We start from the raw sequence: 17,091 nt of genomic DNA on the forward strand, positions 1-17,091 counted from the left end.
CATCAGTTTTATCAAATAACATTTCCAATTTAGTTTCAATACTTGGAAAATTTTTCTCTATGGTTTCCAATTTTTTCATAACATCCTCAAGAGAGATTTCAATTTTAACTTCATTAACAGGTGGTATTCCAACTAGACTCTCAATGATGCAACTAGCTTCTAAAGCGGGAGTACCTAGGAAATTACCTCCCGAAAGAGTATCAAGAACATACCTATTCCAACTAGATAAGCCAACATAAAAGTTCGTAAGAAGGATAATAGTGGAGTGTTTCTTAATGCACCTATGATGAGCATTACTAATTCTGTACCAAGCATCTTTAAAACTTTCTCCACCTTGTTGCTTAAAAGAACGAACTTCAACTTCAGGATTACTCATTATAACAGTAATAAAGTAAACTAGGCAAATAAAGTAAAGACAAGTAACTAATTTTTGTGTGTTTTGATATTGAACTAGTAAATAAGACAATAAGTAAAGTAACTAATTTTTTTGTGTTTTTAGTATGTAGCAAACAAGACAGTATATAAAATAAAGTAAAGCAAGACAAAAACAAAGTAAAGAAATTGGAAGTGGAGACTCCCCTTGCAGCGTGTCTTGATCTCCCCGGCAACGGCGCCAGAAAATAGTCTTGCTGCGTGTAGTCGACACGTCCGTTGGGAACCCCAAGAGGAAGGCGTGGTGCGCACAGCAGTAAGTTTCCCTCAGTAAGAAACCAAGGTTATCGAACCAGTAGGAGCCAAGAAGCACGTGAAGGTTGTTGGTGGAGGAATGTAGTGCGGCGCAACACCAGTGAAACCGGCGCCAACGTGGAACCTGCACAACACAATTAAAGTACTTTGCCCCAACGTAACAGTGAGGTTGTCAATCTCACCGGCTTGCTGAAAACAAAGGATTAAGCGTATCGAGTGGAAGATGGTGTTTGTTTGCAAAGAACAGTAAAAACAGTAGAATGTATTCAGATGTAAAAGAATGGACCGGGGTCCACAGTTCACTAGAGGTGTCTCTCCAATAAGATAACTAACATGCTGGGTGAACAAATTACAGGCGGGCAATTGACAAATAAAGATTCAATACATATCAATGATGATTACTATGTGATTTAATCAGGGCATTACGACAAAGTACATAGACCGCTATCCAGCATGCATCTATGCCTAAATAATCCATTAACCAGAAAAGAGAAGCTACAACTTACAAGTATTTGATTATACAGCGGGAGTGTTGTTTTGATGCTCCCTGTTTTCAAAATTCGTTTTAAATACACTTTTAAAATGTTGAATATTTTGGACACAAAATTTAATTGGTATATCTCGAAATCTACACGCTCACAAAGTCGCTTCACGAAAAACAGGCATTTTTAGTGTCATGTATAAAAAAACAAATTTTAGTGTAAAAAATCGTCTACGTGAGGTTTTTTTTTTTTTTTTGCCTTTTCATACAAGTAAAAAAAAATCGGTTTTTCGTAAAACTTGATGTGCGCACATAGAATATCCATACATGAGCGAGAAAATTTTTCTTCACATTTTTTAACATTTTGAAATGATTTTTTCGGTGGCAGGAGCATATGCTACCATGTGCCGGATTGAATTTCTGGTAGCATGATACACATGCCAGGAGTAGGATTCCCCTAATTTCTATTAACATTGTTGTTACACCGCAAAGGTACTTATAGCTTCACTGTTTAGGAGTTACCGGAATCTTTTGGCTGGACAAATGTAAAAAGTAGAAAATGATGTGCACTCTTTGGCATCTTCATTGACGTTCAACTGTATATGTAGGCGTTGAATGGTGAGCACAGATCCATACAAGTGAAGAAGGAGGTCATTTTCCAACAGATTTCTGACCAGATTTGCAGTCGCAACTGGTGGCCCTGAATTTGGATGCTAGCTGTCACAGAATATCCATTTCCTCGAGGTAAACACTATTCTGTGGCCGAGCTTAATTATTTATTTTGTTAGTCGGCGGCGTCTGCAGATTTTCTTGTTCAAGAATTCGTAAGGTCAGTTGATGTTCTAGCGGACAGATGGCTTGGTTATGCGGTGCTGCTGGTTGACCAGGTGCTAGCTCAACTCGTCGTGGGGGACTGTCTACGATCTCCCTTTTAGATGAGATTCCGGGATGAACTCACAAAAACTACATTCAGTAATGGCAAAACTACTAAATAATTTATCCAACATATCTACAAGGTATATCTACAATTCTAAAGAAATTCGGCTCAAAACTCATACTCCCTCTATCCATAAAAAGTTGTCTTAAATTTATCTAAATTTGAATATATCTATGCACTAAATAGTGTCTACATACATTTAAATTTAGACAAATCTAGAAAATGCTTTTATGAAAAAAAGTATGTATTTATAGCAACAAAAGGAAAACGATTGTGAATAGTATCGGCTTTGGATAAGTAGTACTTCGTACTCTTTGGAGTCCAATTTTCTTTTATGGTTCTTCAGTTGTAGGTCAAATTTACGGATGCAATTTTTAGGCATTTGATTTTTCTTTAAAAATATATGTTAAAGAAAATGACCTCATAGATCCTATCTAATATAGATCTTATCCAAGTCATCATTAACTTATGCATGATCTCTTCTTTAGATAAGATTGTAGAGTTAATAGCAACAAACTACCACTTTACAGTGTCCATAGGGCAAAAAAACATCACAACATTTTTTCATGTTTTTGGAAAAAAAAAGCAATAGACACGAATTGATTGCGATTTGATACATTTTTTTATAGGTAGGACCTATTGTTAGAGTCAATTTGCTGACGTGGACTCGGACCCACTTGTCAGCTCACATAATGAAAAAGGAAATCCCGTGGCACTCCCGTGGTCGTCTCCTTCCTTTGATCCATGCCATCGGAGTGCTCCAACGAACATGATCGCGGACATCCCTGTCTCGGGTCGGCTCGCCAGCTCCTCCCTCGTCGCGCCAACGCCCTCCCTCATAGACGGCAACACCGGAGGCGTTTGTGGGGGACATGCTCTCGACCATCCCTATCGCTAGTCATCATCTTGTACTAATATTTTTAATTCATTTCATTTTCAAATTCTTTCGTGAAGACAATGTTTCCTATGTGATAATCAGTAAAGCTATATTTTCCCTTATTGATATTCTATTGTACTTCTCAGTATCAAATTCAAATACCAGTTCACATATGTCATATATAGTTTGAGTTTATATTTGGTTTTACTTTTAAATTTAAATTCAGATTCAAATTCAAATGTTAATGAACCATATTAGTTTGCATTTATATTTGAATTCAAAATACTCTCCGCAAAACTATAACATCAATAAAATTCATTTCAAAATCTATCACAGTCCACTGATGACCTAAACCTAGTCATCAGTCAAAAGAGGTTTGTTCCCTCTGAGGTTTTGTTTTAAAAGTGAAAAACTTCCCCATAAATTTCAAATGCATGTATGCAGTTGCACATATTCCTAAATCTACCACTCGTTTGGTCCTAAGTGATAGGATGTTACAGGCTTACGACCTTTTCCCCTTAACGAGAACTTCATCTCGAAGTTACCGTCGTGATACCTGAATATCTTGGGATAAGCTTTTCTTAGTTCCTCCTCTTTTTCCCAAGTAGCATCCCGTCCCTGGTGATGCTTCCATTATACTTTGTAGTACTTAATTGCTTTGTTTTTTTTAGCCTTTTCCAATTTTCTTCAAGAATCTTTGTCGATCTTTCTACATAAGTCAACTCTGATTGGTGTTCTAACTCCTCATGTGAAACTAGTTCGTCGGGTATCTTCAAACACTTCCGAAGTTGTGACACACAAAACACAATGTGTACCAACTTTAGTCTTTCTCGCAGTTCTAGTTCAAAAACAGTTCCTCAATTTTGACTTAGTATTTTGAAAGGTCAAATGTATCTGGGACTCAATTTCCCCTTGACTCCACATCTCTTCAATCCTTTCATTGGGCTAACTTTCAAATACACCATGTCTCCTCCTTGAGGTTCCCATGACCTCCTCTTTTGATCTACATAAATCTTTTTTCTGCTTTGGGCTATCTTCAAATGATATCTGATGATATCAATCGCCTCTTGTCTTTCTTTGATGTAATCTAGTGCAAACTCCTTGTTCTCACCTCTCTCTCAAAACAACATATGGGCGATCTACATTTTTGACGATATAAAGCTTCAAATGGTGCCACCTTAATATGAATTTGGTAGTTGTTGTTGTATGAAAATTACCCTAACGAAAAATGATCTTCCCATGAGCCTCCAAAGTCTAGAGCGCAAGCTCTCAACATATGTTCTAATAGTTGATTGGTTATCTCCGTTTTACCAATGGTTGCTTATGCAACTGTGTGTTGTTTGCAAGAAAAGTTATATCATTCTCGGTTTCTTTGGTTGACACCACATACACGTGCATGTGTGTTTCTACTGCCTGCTTGCTTGGTAGGTGGAAATATATGTAGGTTCATTCCCTTGTGGATGTGCTTGGCTATGAAAAGATCTGGCTATTGTTTTATCATTATTTTTTTACTCTGCCACTTTGCATTACATCTATTTGTGGTTTTCTTTTGTTTGTTTGTAGGTTATCAAGATTGTAAAGAGATGTTGAAGATGATGATCATCAATTCAATCTAGGATTATTTTCTTTTTCTTGTACTGATATTTGTAATTCAATTTGATTTTCAAATTATTCTAAAAAAACAATGTATCATATGTGATAATCAATAAAGCCATATTTTCCCTTATGGAAACATGTATTGTTTTCAAAGAAAAAAAAATCTCACAAATTTCAAATGCATGTTTGTAGATGCAAATATTCCTAAATCTACCCCTCGTTTGGTCATAAGTGTTAGGATACAACTATCAACATGCAAGAAACACACACAACAATGTTGCAAATGTGTCAAACCTACACCCTCAAAGTGATGGGTCATACCAGTCAGTGAGAGGAGGTTGACCAATCAACACGTTGCTTACGATCCATGACATACTACTATAGTACTATGTGCCTCCCTTGCTCAACAAGACATTACTATGTGCCAGGCTTGTTGGCGGCCAAGAATGCTCATGCACGTCGTATTTATCCGCCCCTATGATATCAACGATGGTGAAAATCTGTGTGCCAACCTTGTTAGTCACCGGGAATGCTCATTTGCCGATCAAAATATATTTACATGCGACTATAGTTGTGCCGTCCAAAAAAAAAGCACTGAGTAAGGGATGCTTTTTTTTTGGTAGTGAGGGAGCACTATATTTTTCTTGCACCAGATGGATAAATTATTTCAATGAACTTTTCTGTAGACATTTATGAACATTCTAGTAAATCAACCGACAATTATGCCTCAGTCAAATACATAGACATTCCCGCCACAGAAATATCCATTGAATCGGACAGCACGAACACGATTTTCCATAAATTTGCTTTATTTGGGATGAAGGTATGTACCTTAATGTAGTCCAACTCATTCTTACAAAGATGGGGACAATAGAAAATAGACGAGCGTGAGTGAAATGTGCATTATGACAGGACAATGTGCATGCAAAAAATTAGATTTCTTGTTTTCCATATATTTAATTTTTTGAATGAAGATATTTATCTTAATTTTTTTTGTAATACTGAAGATTACTTAACTCGTCCGTACAAAGATGCGGCCAAATAGAAAGTAGAGAGGATTAGTCAAATGTGCATTATATGGTACGTGTTCGGCTTTATCCCTGCAGCTCTATCTACAGGCCTACAGCGCAGCGTGGCAAGCAAATTGAACCACGAGCGTTCGTGTTCTTTAAAGAAGAAATAAAGAAAAGAGGAGCATAGTAGCTAGCAACTAAACGCGTGGCAATTGCAAAGGCGAGGTTCAACGGTAGATGCGTTTTCTCGTTGAAGGTGGCGGCCATATTAATTTAAAGAGCTATATGCACCATTAGTACCTAAACTTGGCATTCGGGTGCACTTTAGTACCTAAAGTTGCAAAACGTGCGTTAGTGGTACCTAATGTTGGTTTTCGGGGTCACTTAGGCACTAATCCCGTCCAGAGTTGCCACCTGAGACGCCACGAGGGATGATGACTCACGCCAGGTCAGTTTAATGTTTGCAAAAAAACCCCTGCAGTACCTAATCTTGGATTTCGGATCCTGCTCTTCCCCGCACTCCCTTTGAGCCGCACTCCCAAATCAGAACCCCACGCTCGCGAGCGTCCTCATCCCTGGGCCAATACCGACGTTCATCTATGAGGCAAGGCTAATCGATGCTAGGCCAGGAAAGAATTGGCGTCCTAATCTGAGGGGAAAGGAGGCAGCCGGGTGGGGATTTTGATCCAAGTTTCAGAGTTGAGGTGTTTGGGGCAAGAAAAAAATTCAGCCGATCCGTTGACCGGAGCTGCAGCCGCTCGTAACAAAAGGTTCATCCCCGGCGGCGGCGGTCCGATTCGAGACCTCGAGGCGGTTGCCCAGGCCGGCGGCGTTAATAGGCGAAGGAGGAGTCTGCGGCCAGTGTATGTTTCTACCCTCTCGCTCCCGATTCCTCCCGAATCCCCCACCTCCAGTGAAACATCTCGAATCCCCACCTCCAGGGATTTCCTTGGGAGTTTAATTAGAGCTACATGTGAAACTTCTATGTTGCATATCTAGAAATCATACAAGTAAAGTAGATAGATTACTTAAATTGTCGCTATCATCCAGGTATGACGTTTGTGAGTTTGATCTGCTCATTTAACCAACTCTGAACCTCATTTGCTTTTGTGTGTTTTGAAGGCCAATGATTTCATTCACACCGTGGTAGCAGATTCTCGTCATGAAAAGAGCATCCTCAACAGGATGTCTTCCCTTCCTGGTGCGGTTCAGGGAGGTAACGAATTTATAACTGAACCTGTCCATCTCTTCCTTTCTGTTCTATTGTACTCTACATGGAGCTGCTACGTGCTGAAACATTTCATCTTGTCGGTGTGTGCGGTGCTCTTCTTTGGTGCTGATACAGTACGGGCTGGTCTTACGGGTGGTGGCAGCCCCTGCTGTGTACGCTGGTCAGTGCAAGCAAAAGAAGAGTCCCATCTGGACTGAAACAGTCAAGCACCACATCGCTAAGCTAACATGCCGTCAGATATATAGCATTCCTTATGTCTTATTTTGACTGTTAGTTTCGGAGGTGAGCATGAATTCCGATGGTTGTGCGTGTCTGGTAATCAGTTTCAGCTAACATTGCACATATATTAACTGAAGAACATTGTTTTTCTTGCGCTCATTTGCAGAACCAATTCCGGAGTACCTACAAGGAAGAAGATGTGGAGAAGCTTGCAAGGAAGCTAGCTGACGTGCAGGTTGAGGTCGACAAATTGAAGGCAGAGAACAAGATGTTGCATACAAATCACATAGAAGATATGAGAAATAGGGATAACAAAGAAATGGCTTTCCTCTGTGTAGTTGGTAGTTGTGTAATGCTGTAGTATGTCTATAATGAGTGCAATTTACCTGAATATATTGTAAATGTTGGGCTTGTTCTATTGCTGAATATGATGATTATTTTAAAATTTGCTGAACCTGAGCAATCGAAGTGCACAGCTTCTTTCTTTGATTAACTTGTTTCTATGGATAATCCATGGCCGCACAGCTGCTTACGGACATGAAAATACAGAGGATTCTGGTTTCAATTCATAAGTATTGTGAATATATTTAGCAGAAACAAGAGTACGCAACTAACTGAAGAACGGAGACTGCTACAGTGTGCTACAGTAAAATGAACTAACTGAAGAATGCAGACAGTGAACTGAACTAAAAAACAGAGGACATGCAACAACCATCTGCACATCTATTATTCCAGGGCAACCAGTACACTATTATTCCGCAGACAGTTAAGATCAGAGCACTGATAAGAACTGCAATTATACTGTGATGTAGTACCATGACCTGGGATTTTAGTGAATGAAAATAAAGAGAATTACAGGTTGAATATGGAAACAACTAGACATCTAATGCATCATCTGCTTGTGGTGCATTCTGACTGAGAGGCCATTCCTGTGCATTTAGCTCAGGAATAGCATCATTCAAATCAGGAATGCCGGTGTGACCTCTTGTTGTGTTTGCATCTGCATTACCAACCGTAGAATTGGTTTTTCTTGTTTTTCTTCCTCTACTTGTGGTTGCATGTACAGTACCATGACCTGTAGCATTTCTTTTTCCTCTTCCTCTACTTCCAGCTGTAGTAGCTTCTCTTCCTCCTGTTGCCCTGCCTCTTCCTCTTGCTCTCAAATTCCCCCTTGTTGATGCAGTTGTGACCGTTGTTGTAGATTGTGGAATACTGTCTCTAGCAGATGCAATGAATTCATTTTCAGGCAAAGGCCCTAGAACTCTATTTGCTGGCATGTGCTCGTTTTGCTGCAATGAGATGACAGAAACAAATCATCATCTAATGCAACTTCAATTAATATGGAACATATATAGCAGTAATAAAATGAGAAGACCATGGTGCACCTTTTGCTGCATTCTGTAGACCATGCTCTCTTGTATATTTGTAGGATCAAGATCAGGATTGGCTGACTGTGGGTAAATGTGCTGTAGTAATAGAAATCAGAAATGTTAGAAGTTGCAAATTAAGTAAGAAGCATCGTAGGAAGAGCATCATTACAACTACCTCTACAATGGACGGAATGTCTATTTCTTCATCTTCCCAAACTACTCCTTCCATTTGCTGCTGCTGACTAAGAAGATATGTTTGATGCCCCTTTTTGTTGTGACCACTTTTCCCACAAATGGAACAGTGAATTATGGTTCCCGCTTTAGTGAAGTAAGGCACTCCTTCCTTCACTTTTTCTTCAGGTGCTTTTCTTCTGCATCTCTTAGGTCTTCCCATCACCTTGGTGTACAGTGGTGGATGCACTCGAGTTGCATTCATCTTCTCCCAGAAAACTCTACCTCGAAGTGGTGCTAGAGTGTAGGCATATGCTCTTTTGTATGTCTCAACAGTGTAGCAGTTGTCGACCAAATTCTCATAGTTGATGTTATCTTTCCGACAACAAGCAATGGCATGGTGGCATGGAATGCCAGTTAACTGCCATCTTTTGCAGTCGCATGTTCTACTCTTGAAGTCAACACTGTACTCCTTCTCAAATTCATGGCTTTGTACAGCAAACAAATAATTCCCAGCTGGCTTCACAATGCAATTGTTACTCCATTCAAAGAACTTTTCCAGCTTTTTCTTTATCTTTGGACATATACGTCCTGTCCAGGTCATCCCTTCTCTTTGCTTGCTTTCTTGCCTTTGCAAAATCTTGTAAAAGATTGTTTCTAGCATAGACAGGAAAGCCATCTCTCTTGCCTCAAGAATGTAGCTGCAAGCAATGGAAAACAAGGTCATAATTGAGGAACACAAATACTAGTGATTGTTTAAAAGAATGAAACATGCATCAGTAATGTACCTATTGAACACCTCTGAGTGATTGTTTAAAAGCATCTCACACTTGGGAAAATCACTAAAAAAAGCTTTCACCCAAGTTTTAGGATCCAACTTCTCAATCCATTGAAATGCTTCATTACAATCAACTTGCAGTTTATGCATAGTTCTCTTCCATTTAGGGATGCTCGTTGACCTGGCAATAGCCCAAACATCATTCTTCAAAGTTTCTCCCCTATGGCCCGCTCTCTGAAAATTCTGAATCATATGCCGGACGCAGAACCTATGTTCTGACTCAGGAAACAACTTTTGAACAGCATTTATTAGGCCCTATAGAAATGAGAAATGAGAACATCAATTATTATGGATTTGACTTATGCACATAGTAAAGAACAGTAAGTAAAAAATAGAGAACATCAAGTAAAAAAATAGAGAACATGGAGTAACCTTCTGTTTATCGCTCATGATACTCCATGGAGCTGTATTTGTAATGTTGAGATCCTCCTTCAAATTTGTCAGAAACCACTCCCAGCTGCTTGTACATTCAACCTCAACTAAACCAAAAGCAATAGGATATATGCAATCATTCGGATCCACTCCAACTGCAGTCAGTAGCTGGCCTTTATATCTTGTTTTGATGTGGCAACCATCTAGACAAATAAAAGGCCTGCAGCCAGCAAGGAACCCCCTCTTGCAAGCATCATAGCTCCAGTATACAGTGGCAAGATGCTCCTTATGTTCTCCAGAACTAGGATCATTTACTGAATTTGTCGTCAAGAAAAATTTGGAACCAGGGTTGCTCCTTCTTAGCTCTTGTCCATAATCATGCAACAACCCAAACTGTGATTCCTCATCTCCATGTATTTGTAACAACGCAGCTTTCCTTGCTCTAGCGAGCTTGTATCTGTTTGGACACATCTTGAATTCCCTCAAGATCTTTGCAGCAAAACTCTGTAGCCCCAATTTCTGGTTGTCCATAAACTCATGCATGAACTTCTCTGTCAAAAGCTTGGAAGAAATTGCTTCAAGTGGCCAGCTCCCTTCACAAGTGTGTTTGCCTTCATATTTTTTGATTACAAAACCACCTGTATGACTTAAGTCAGTGCCTGCTCTCATGTACCACGGACAGCCAACGGCACAATGTGCAGTTAACCTCCTTCTATCATTCAACACTTTCTTGATCTTCTTCCTATTTCTTACAGCATATGTTGCCAACGCCTTTCTCAACTCTTCAACCCCACTAAATGTCATTCCCCTAACAAAAATAGGGTTATCCATGTCACATGCTGGATTGAATTCAGTCAGTTTGTTCCTCAAAACTTCCATATTTTCTTCTCCAAGTTGTAAGGTCTCATCATCTAATGCATCCTCATCCTCTTTGTCATCAACCATTTCCTTCTCATTGTTATCACCCACAGACTTGTCAACATTGTCAGCAAATAGGTCATCATCACCATCTTCGACATCGTAGTCGCTATCATAAAACTCAAAGTCGCTGTCGCTATCACTGTGTCTCAAGTTGCCACTAACACCCTCTTCCACAAAGGAGCTGCAAGAGGCTTCAGGCAGAGGAGATGCACCTGCATTTGGCAATTTAGACGATCCACTTGATATAGCTTGAACCGCACGAGACACAGCAGCTGCTGCCATTTTGCTGGATGCAATAGAAGGTGCTGCAGCAGGAGGAGGTCTAGCCACTGCAGAAGGAGAGTTAGCTACTGGAGCATTACTATGTACCACATCAGTCCTGAGCTGCCTAAGAAAATCTGTATGGTCAACAAACACACATAGTGTTTTCTCTTTCAGACTTGCTCTTGCCATTCTTCTAATCACTGCATCACAATCTAATGGAACTAATCCCTCCCTTATGTCCTTGTTTGGTAAACACCAATACAAATGAAGTTTCCCATCTCTTGCAAGGCCCAGACTTGTCAAGATCTCATTCATCCAGTCCATAGACCAAGTGTCACCTGTCAAATAGTCAAAGTGATCTACCGACGAAACGACATACTCCAGATTGTCCCTTAAACCACAGAAGAAACCATTATGCACCACTTCAAGAGTAAATAGATCCGATTCCTCTGATGGATACAAAACTGCAAATTTAGATAACACTCTCTGTCAGATAACATTGCACATACATATGCACATATTCAGATAACACATGAAATTGACAAACTGAGATCTACCCCTATGCTAATTATATGTATATTTCTTACCAAGACATGCAAGAAAGTATTCAGCTACAGGATTAGTTTGCTATCACTTTCCTTGATAAAAACTATCAGTTCCAGTTTGTATCTTGCAATTCAAATAATCCAGTCTGCAGGTCTTGATATGAACACTTGGTGCTCCTAAGCTATTTGATAAAATTATTATCGGAGATAATAATTAGTAGATCTGGTGTATTAACCAAATCCTGGTTTCAAATCAGATCTACATAGTCATAACTCTACTACCAGAAGAAAAAATAAGTAAATTTATATCAACTTCAATACTGGCAAATACGGAGCTATTGTTCTGAATTTTGTTTGGAAAGTACTACTGAATGGGTTGGTATCTTATTAACTTTGATCAGATCAAGTGTGGAGACTCGACGAGCATACATAATAAATGTAATAGCCTTAAGGATTTAATCTAACCATTTGGTAAAAAACATATGCTCTTTTTGCGAAGGGAGCAATGCCGGTTCTCAGGTAAATCATGTAGCTGAATACTTTCTTGCATGTCTTGGTAAGAAATATACATATCCGATTTAGTGTGCTCACAAGATCTAAGCCATTGTTTATCTTGACTCAGCCTCCATACCCCTGCCTCCATACGACCATCCTCCATACGACCGTCCTCCATACCCCAGCCTCCTCCATGCCACAGCCTGATCTGTCGACCGATCGCCGCACCCTGGGGCCGGCAGGCGGTAGAACGTAACCCCAACCTGTGACGAGCGTCGCGCCACCGAGGCCAATCATGGCCCATGGGATACCACTACTGTATACGCCGATCGTCGATCAGCTCCTCGTGCCACCACTACAGTGCGCCGCACAGCTGCGCGCACACAACTGCCAAGGAAGCCCCTATCGCGCGACAGCATCGACCGAGACGGCAAGACCATCGCGGGAACACATATTCACTTTGTCAGTTTTCCCTCTAAATCCTACTCAATCTTCCCCGATCAAACGTACGAACGAGCAGCGACGAAGAACACTACAAAGTACCAGCGGACAAATCAAATCGGGGGATGGTGAATCGACATACCATACTCCGGCGGGTCTTCCTTGAACTCGCGGAACCTCATCTCCGGCGGGGCCTCGGCAGAGACGACGACAGGAACGATCGCCGCGGAATCCTGGAGGTAGTTTCGCCTCCTCTGTTTACGCTGCGAAGAATCAGCCACGAAAGGAAATAACGTACAGCCGTATCGTGGACGTGCTGTTTTGGAAAATAACCCCCCATAATTCCCCCAAATTAAGACGGAAAGTTACAAATTCATGGAAGGATCAGAAAGCTATTATGCAACATCCTACGTGGCAACTCTGGACGGGATTAGTGCCTAAGTGACCCCGAAAACCAACATTAGGTACCACTAACGCACGTTTTGCAACTTTAGGTACTAAAGTGCACCCGAATGCCAAGTTTAGGTACTAATGGTGCATATAGCTCTAATTTAAACGACGGAAAGTTTTTCATAGGTTCCAGATTCTTCCATATGTAAAATAGTAGTCCGCATTGATCCTAATATTTTACTGAAATGTCCTCAACGAATATAAAAATCCAAGTTCCATTTTCTTATTGTTTGAAAGGACCAAATGTGAAATTCAATGAAATTAGTCTATAGACTAAAAAATATTTCTCATGGATATCAAACATAATATAGAGCAAGATGAAGACAATGATAGCTAGGGGTTAATCAAATGACTTGACAAAAGTAATTATTACCTTATCTATTTTTTTTAGAGCGAGCACCTAGAAGCTAGATAAATTTAGAATAAGAGTGAATTCACAGATATAAGGTGGACGCAATATCCATGTACTCCCTCCTTGACAAACAAATATTGTGCGTGTAAGTTCAAACCCACACCAAGAAGGAATTTTAGACATTTTTCCCCCAAACCCACATGTCATTTTAGATATTTTTGCCCCTCATAGCATCAACTCTATTGTTCTTGTGGTTAACCTATAATGATTTCAAGTCATTGTTGGTCTTACGAGTGGTTGCATCATAATTGTTTCTCATTATATTCATCCTTGTTCACATGTGGATGCTATTGTCATGCCCTCCTATGTTTCCGATGAAGGCTATTGTATTTTATTTTTTATGACATGTGTTCTAATCCATTTGTGACCTCTTCCTTCGCCTTGCATGTAGTTTCAACGGTGTTCGCCGCCACTTCGCCTCGTTGCACTAGCTCATGGTTGGCTATTCTAACTAAAACTTATTAACGATGATCTCATAGGTTGACCTCGTGAGGGAAACAAACGCCAAAGGAAAAATGAGAAAGAAATCAACTAAACTGATATGAAAAACAATTCAGGCAACAAAATAAATAACATCAACTAGTGTTAAAAAACGGTTAAACCTAAACTAGGCTTTCCAACTCCTATTCCAAGTTCCAACTGTACTATACAACGCTTTTCATTCCAGCCCTCCGAATTTACAGCTATGCGGAAACGCCCTCTGCATTTGCAACATTTTCGTTTATTTTCTGACCTCCAAGAAATCCCACGACGCGTCCTCCTTTCACTCCTCCCCTACCCTCTCTCGCCATGGCCGGCCGCCTCCTCCTCGCCCCTCTCCTCCTCCTCCTGCTCCTCCAGCCCTCCGCTCCTTCGCAGCCGCACGCGCCTCCGGCTACGGCTGCGGCGGCGCGCTCTGGTCGGTGCCCGGGGCCGGAGGAGGGGGCGCTGCCGCCGTTCGTCGCCGGGCTCCGGCGAACCTGCCGCGGCACGACGGAGGGACACCCGGCCGAGGAGGTGCGTGTCTCCGACCCTAGCTCCAGGCAGGGGGGCTGTCTAAGATTGCTTGGCCATAAATTTTTGGTCTTTTTTGGGGTCTGCGTGCGCATTTATTGTGCGAATGAATAGGGAGATTCGTCCGCACAGTTCTTCGCGGATCTCGCTTCTCCCTCTGCTGCGAGTTCCTGTTTCTCCGTCGATTTTCCTGTGGGCTGCTCACACGATTTAGTACCCAGCTCCTGAATCCTGATGCTATTTTGGTGTCAGCTCGTGATGGGATTCCGTTCTAACCTTTTGATTTGGTAGACGATTCTCCTTCCGTTTCATTTCTGGGGGAAGTAGACCGTTTTTACTTGTGGTTAGCAATTGGTCAACGCACAAGTATGAAGGTTCTGTTCGGTGGCTAGCTTAGGCTCTTATCCTGCATAAATCAGCTTTTTTTTCACAAATATTGCACTCGAAATGAAGTTGTTTGGAATCTGTTGGCGTCTTTCAGTGGTTCAAGCCTTCAGGGTGCTGATTTCCGGGCGATTCAGCTAGATTTCGTGTTTTTTTTGTGTGTCAATGTGTCATTGAGTGTATCCTTTTTCTGCAACTTATTATTATGCTTATGGTACTAGTGCTCAGAAGCTCATTCAGAACGACTTAATCAGAACGTAAAAAAATATCATTGAGAATTTGAGATGCTTGCATTCATATAGCTCTGGTTACTGAACATGGTTACTACTTAAAATTGGACGGTGCTTAACATTTGCTTTGAGGTCTGGGCTAAGCATTTTAAATGTATCAAGGAACTAAGCCTAAAAAAAATCAAGGAGGATGCAAATGATAGGCCAATATGATCGATAAGGCATATCGAGATAATATGAAACGTAGACTCCAAAATCAGCTGCTTATGAAGCTGGGTCTGTAGGGCTGTGTGGTGCTTAATATGAACAACACCTTTGTAAACCTTGCAGGTTAATGGGGAGGAACTTATCAAAGAGTTGGGTGAAAAGGCGGAGTGCACTGCCATCCTCTTCTATGCATCATGGTGCCCTTTCTCTCAGAGTATGAGACCGACCTTCGATGATCTTAGCTCAATGTATCCACAGGTTAAGCACTTGGCTGTAGAACAGTCAAATGTCATGCCAGCGTAAGACCCTTATGCTTACTGGTGTTCCTGTTATCCTTCTTAGCAATTAATATGACTGACGGCCTTAACTGATATTTTCTTGGTTACATGATTTGCAGAGTTTTATCAAGATATGGTGTCCGTAGCCTTCCTACTATAGTAATCGCTCATCATCCATATGTGTTTTGGCCTCTTGTTCCTAAAGATCTCAACTCACTGCTCGACTTTTACATTGATGTTACTGGTAGGCTTCTCAGCATTTATCTTGCATTTATATCTGAGCTGTAGCCCTGATATACTTAAGTGAGAAGCCAACTAATGGATTGTTTGATACACACTATTGTAGTATGACATATTAACCAACTTACTGTGAAGCAGCCTGTGAGCTCCAATGTCACAACTTGAAAGGCAGGAATAATAGTTCAGAACTTCAGATGAAAGATGGGCACAATAATTATATGTGTAAAATATGGCAACCATAATTCTATTTAGGAAAGATGGCAATGATGCTTCTGTGGAAGTTATATCCACAGATGCAGTTACCATCATTTTTCTGTAGCCTAAATACTATGATTGTTAGATCAGATATTGTAGTCATTAGTTGGCCATTTGAAGAGGAAACTGGAAATTGTGTGATTGTACTCTTATTCTGTCTTAACAAGGAATTTTTTCCGATGCAGAACAAGAACCAGTTGCGTATCTTGGTCCACGTAAGTGGAACACGACTGCAGAAAGCCCACAATATGCGAAGATTTGGAATGGCTCATTCAGCGAATCTGTGAAGAGGGAGCCCTACCTAGCATTCAGCATAGTCTTCATTTGCCTAAGGATATTCCTGTTCTTCTTCCCGAAATGCTTCGCCTGCGTCAAAGGCTTGTGGACCCAGTACTTCCGACATGCCAACCTTGGAGTCCTTGCCAAATTGGCTCAGCTGCTCGAATGTGTGCCTCAAGCTGTGGATGTAAGGAAGATGTGGAGCAAATGGAGGCTCATGGTTGGAGCCATGAACACCAGGGTATGGGCATCATCACTAGCTTCTGTGTCTCTTGGTGGGCAATCTTCTCCCCGAGCTGCTGGGTTGGATTGAATGTTTCGATTTTAACATGAAACGGAAGAGCACACGGACTGTTTGAATTGCACTGGATGTAGAAGCTCCTGTAACTCACATGAACATGTAGTGATACATCTTGTCTGTAGCATGTAAATCTTAGGATACTGTTGAGCCTTTGTAGTTCACACTGTAACATTAGTCATGAGTACCCATTGTCATAGTTTTGAGCAGCTGGAGACACAACATAAGCCCTTGCACTATTTTTAAACATGTAACCTGCTATTGAAGTATTTCCATCTGTCTTGTACTAATAAAAAGTGAAGACATTTCAGCATATGTTTCCATGTAGTACCAGCAGGTGCTAGAAAGTGTAAAATCGACACTTATGGGCTATGGCTTCAGCAGGAGCTTTGAAATTTTCACGGACACTGCATAGAATCCCATAGGGTCTAATTTGGTGGGAAACTGGAGTTGTGCCATTTCACCACATCTTTGCTTTTAGCCGCTTCACAAAAAATCACATTTTTAACTAATAAAATGAAAAAAATCGTGACAAAAATTGGAAACACCTCCTTGCACAATTTGGGCAAATTATGACCAAGTGCGACATGGATATAGCTTTCACCAT

The 17,091-nt window shown here is 40.8% G+C and overlaps 2 protein-coding genes and 1 long non-coding RNA gene across 3 annotated transcripts; 2 read left to right on the forward strand and 1 right to left on the reverse strand.

The window, feature by feature from the left end:
- Positions 1 to 6,096: 6,096 nt before the first annotated feature.
- On the forward strand, positions 6,097 to 7,439 carry LOC127304687 (uncharacterized). The gene is made up of 4 exons (XR_007853497.2): positions 6,097 to 6,454; positions 6,714 to 6,807; positions 6,937 to 7,104; positions 7,208 to 7,439. It is a non-coding gene; the product is annotated as an uncharacterized lncRNA (long non-coding RNA).
- A 452-nt stretch (positions 7,440 to 7,891) lies between these two features.
- Positions 7,892 to 14,111, reverse strand: LOC127303399 (uncharacterized). Its single transcript, XM_071820798.1, has 7 exons — positions 14,016 to 14,111; positions 12,601 to 12,721; positions 9,793 to 11,441; positions 9,371 to 9,675; positions 8,587 to 9,283; positions 8,427 to 8,507; positions 7,892 to 8,330 (listed from the first exon to the last, which is right to left on the reverse strand). The coding sequence occupies exons 1-7, from the start codon at positions 14,109 to 14,111 to the stop codon at positions 7,917 to 7,919; spliced, it is 3,363 nt and encodes a 1,120-aa protein (XP_071676899.1). The 3' UTR covers positions 7,892 to 7,916.
- Positions 14,055 to 16,797, forward strand: LOC127299364 (5'-adenylylsulfate reductase-like 6). The gene is made up of 4 exons (XM_051329318.2): positions 14,055 to 14,316; positions 15,258 to 15,433; positions 15,532 to 15,656; positions 16,093 to 16,797. Exons 1-4 carry the CDS (start codon positions 14,110 to 14,112, stop codon positions 16,497 to 16,499), a joined length of 915 nt encoding a protein of 304 aa, XP_051185278.1. The 5' UTR covers positions 14,055 to 14,109; the 3' UTR covers positions 16,500 to 16,797.
- The last annotated feature ends 294 nt before the right edge of the window (positions 16,798 to 17,091 follow it).

This window comes from Lolium perenne, chromosome 5, assembly GCF_019359855.2.
Source record: "Lolium perenne isolate Kyuss_39 chromosome 5, Kyuss_2.0, whole genome shotgun sequence".
Lineage (NCBI taxonomy): Eukaryota > Viridiplantae > Streptophyta > Magnoliopsida > Poales > Poaceae > Lolium > Lolium perenne.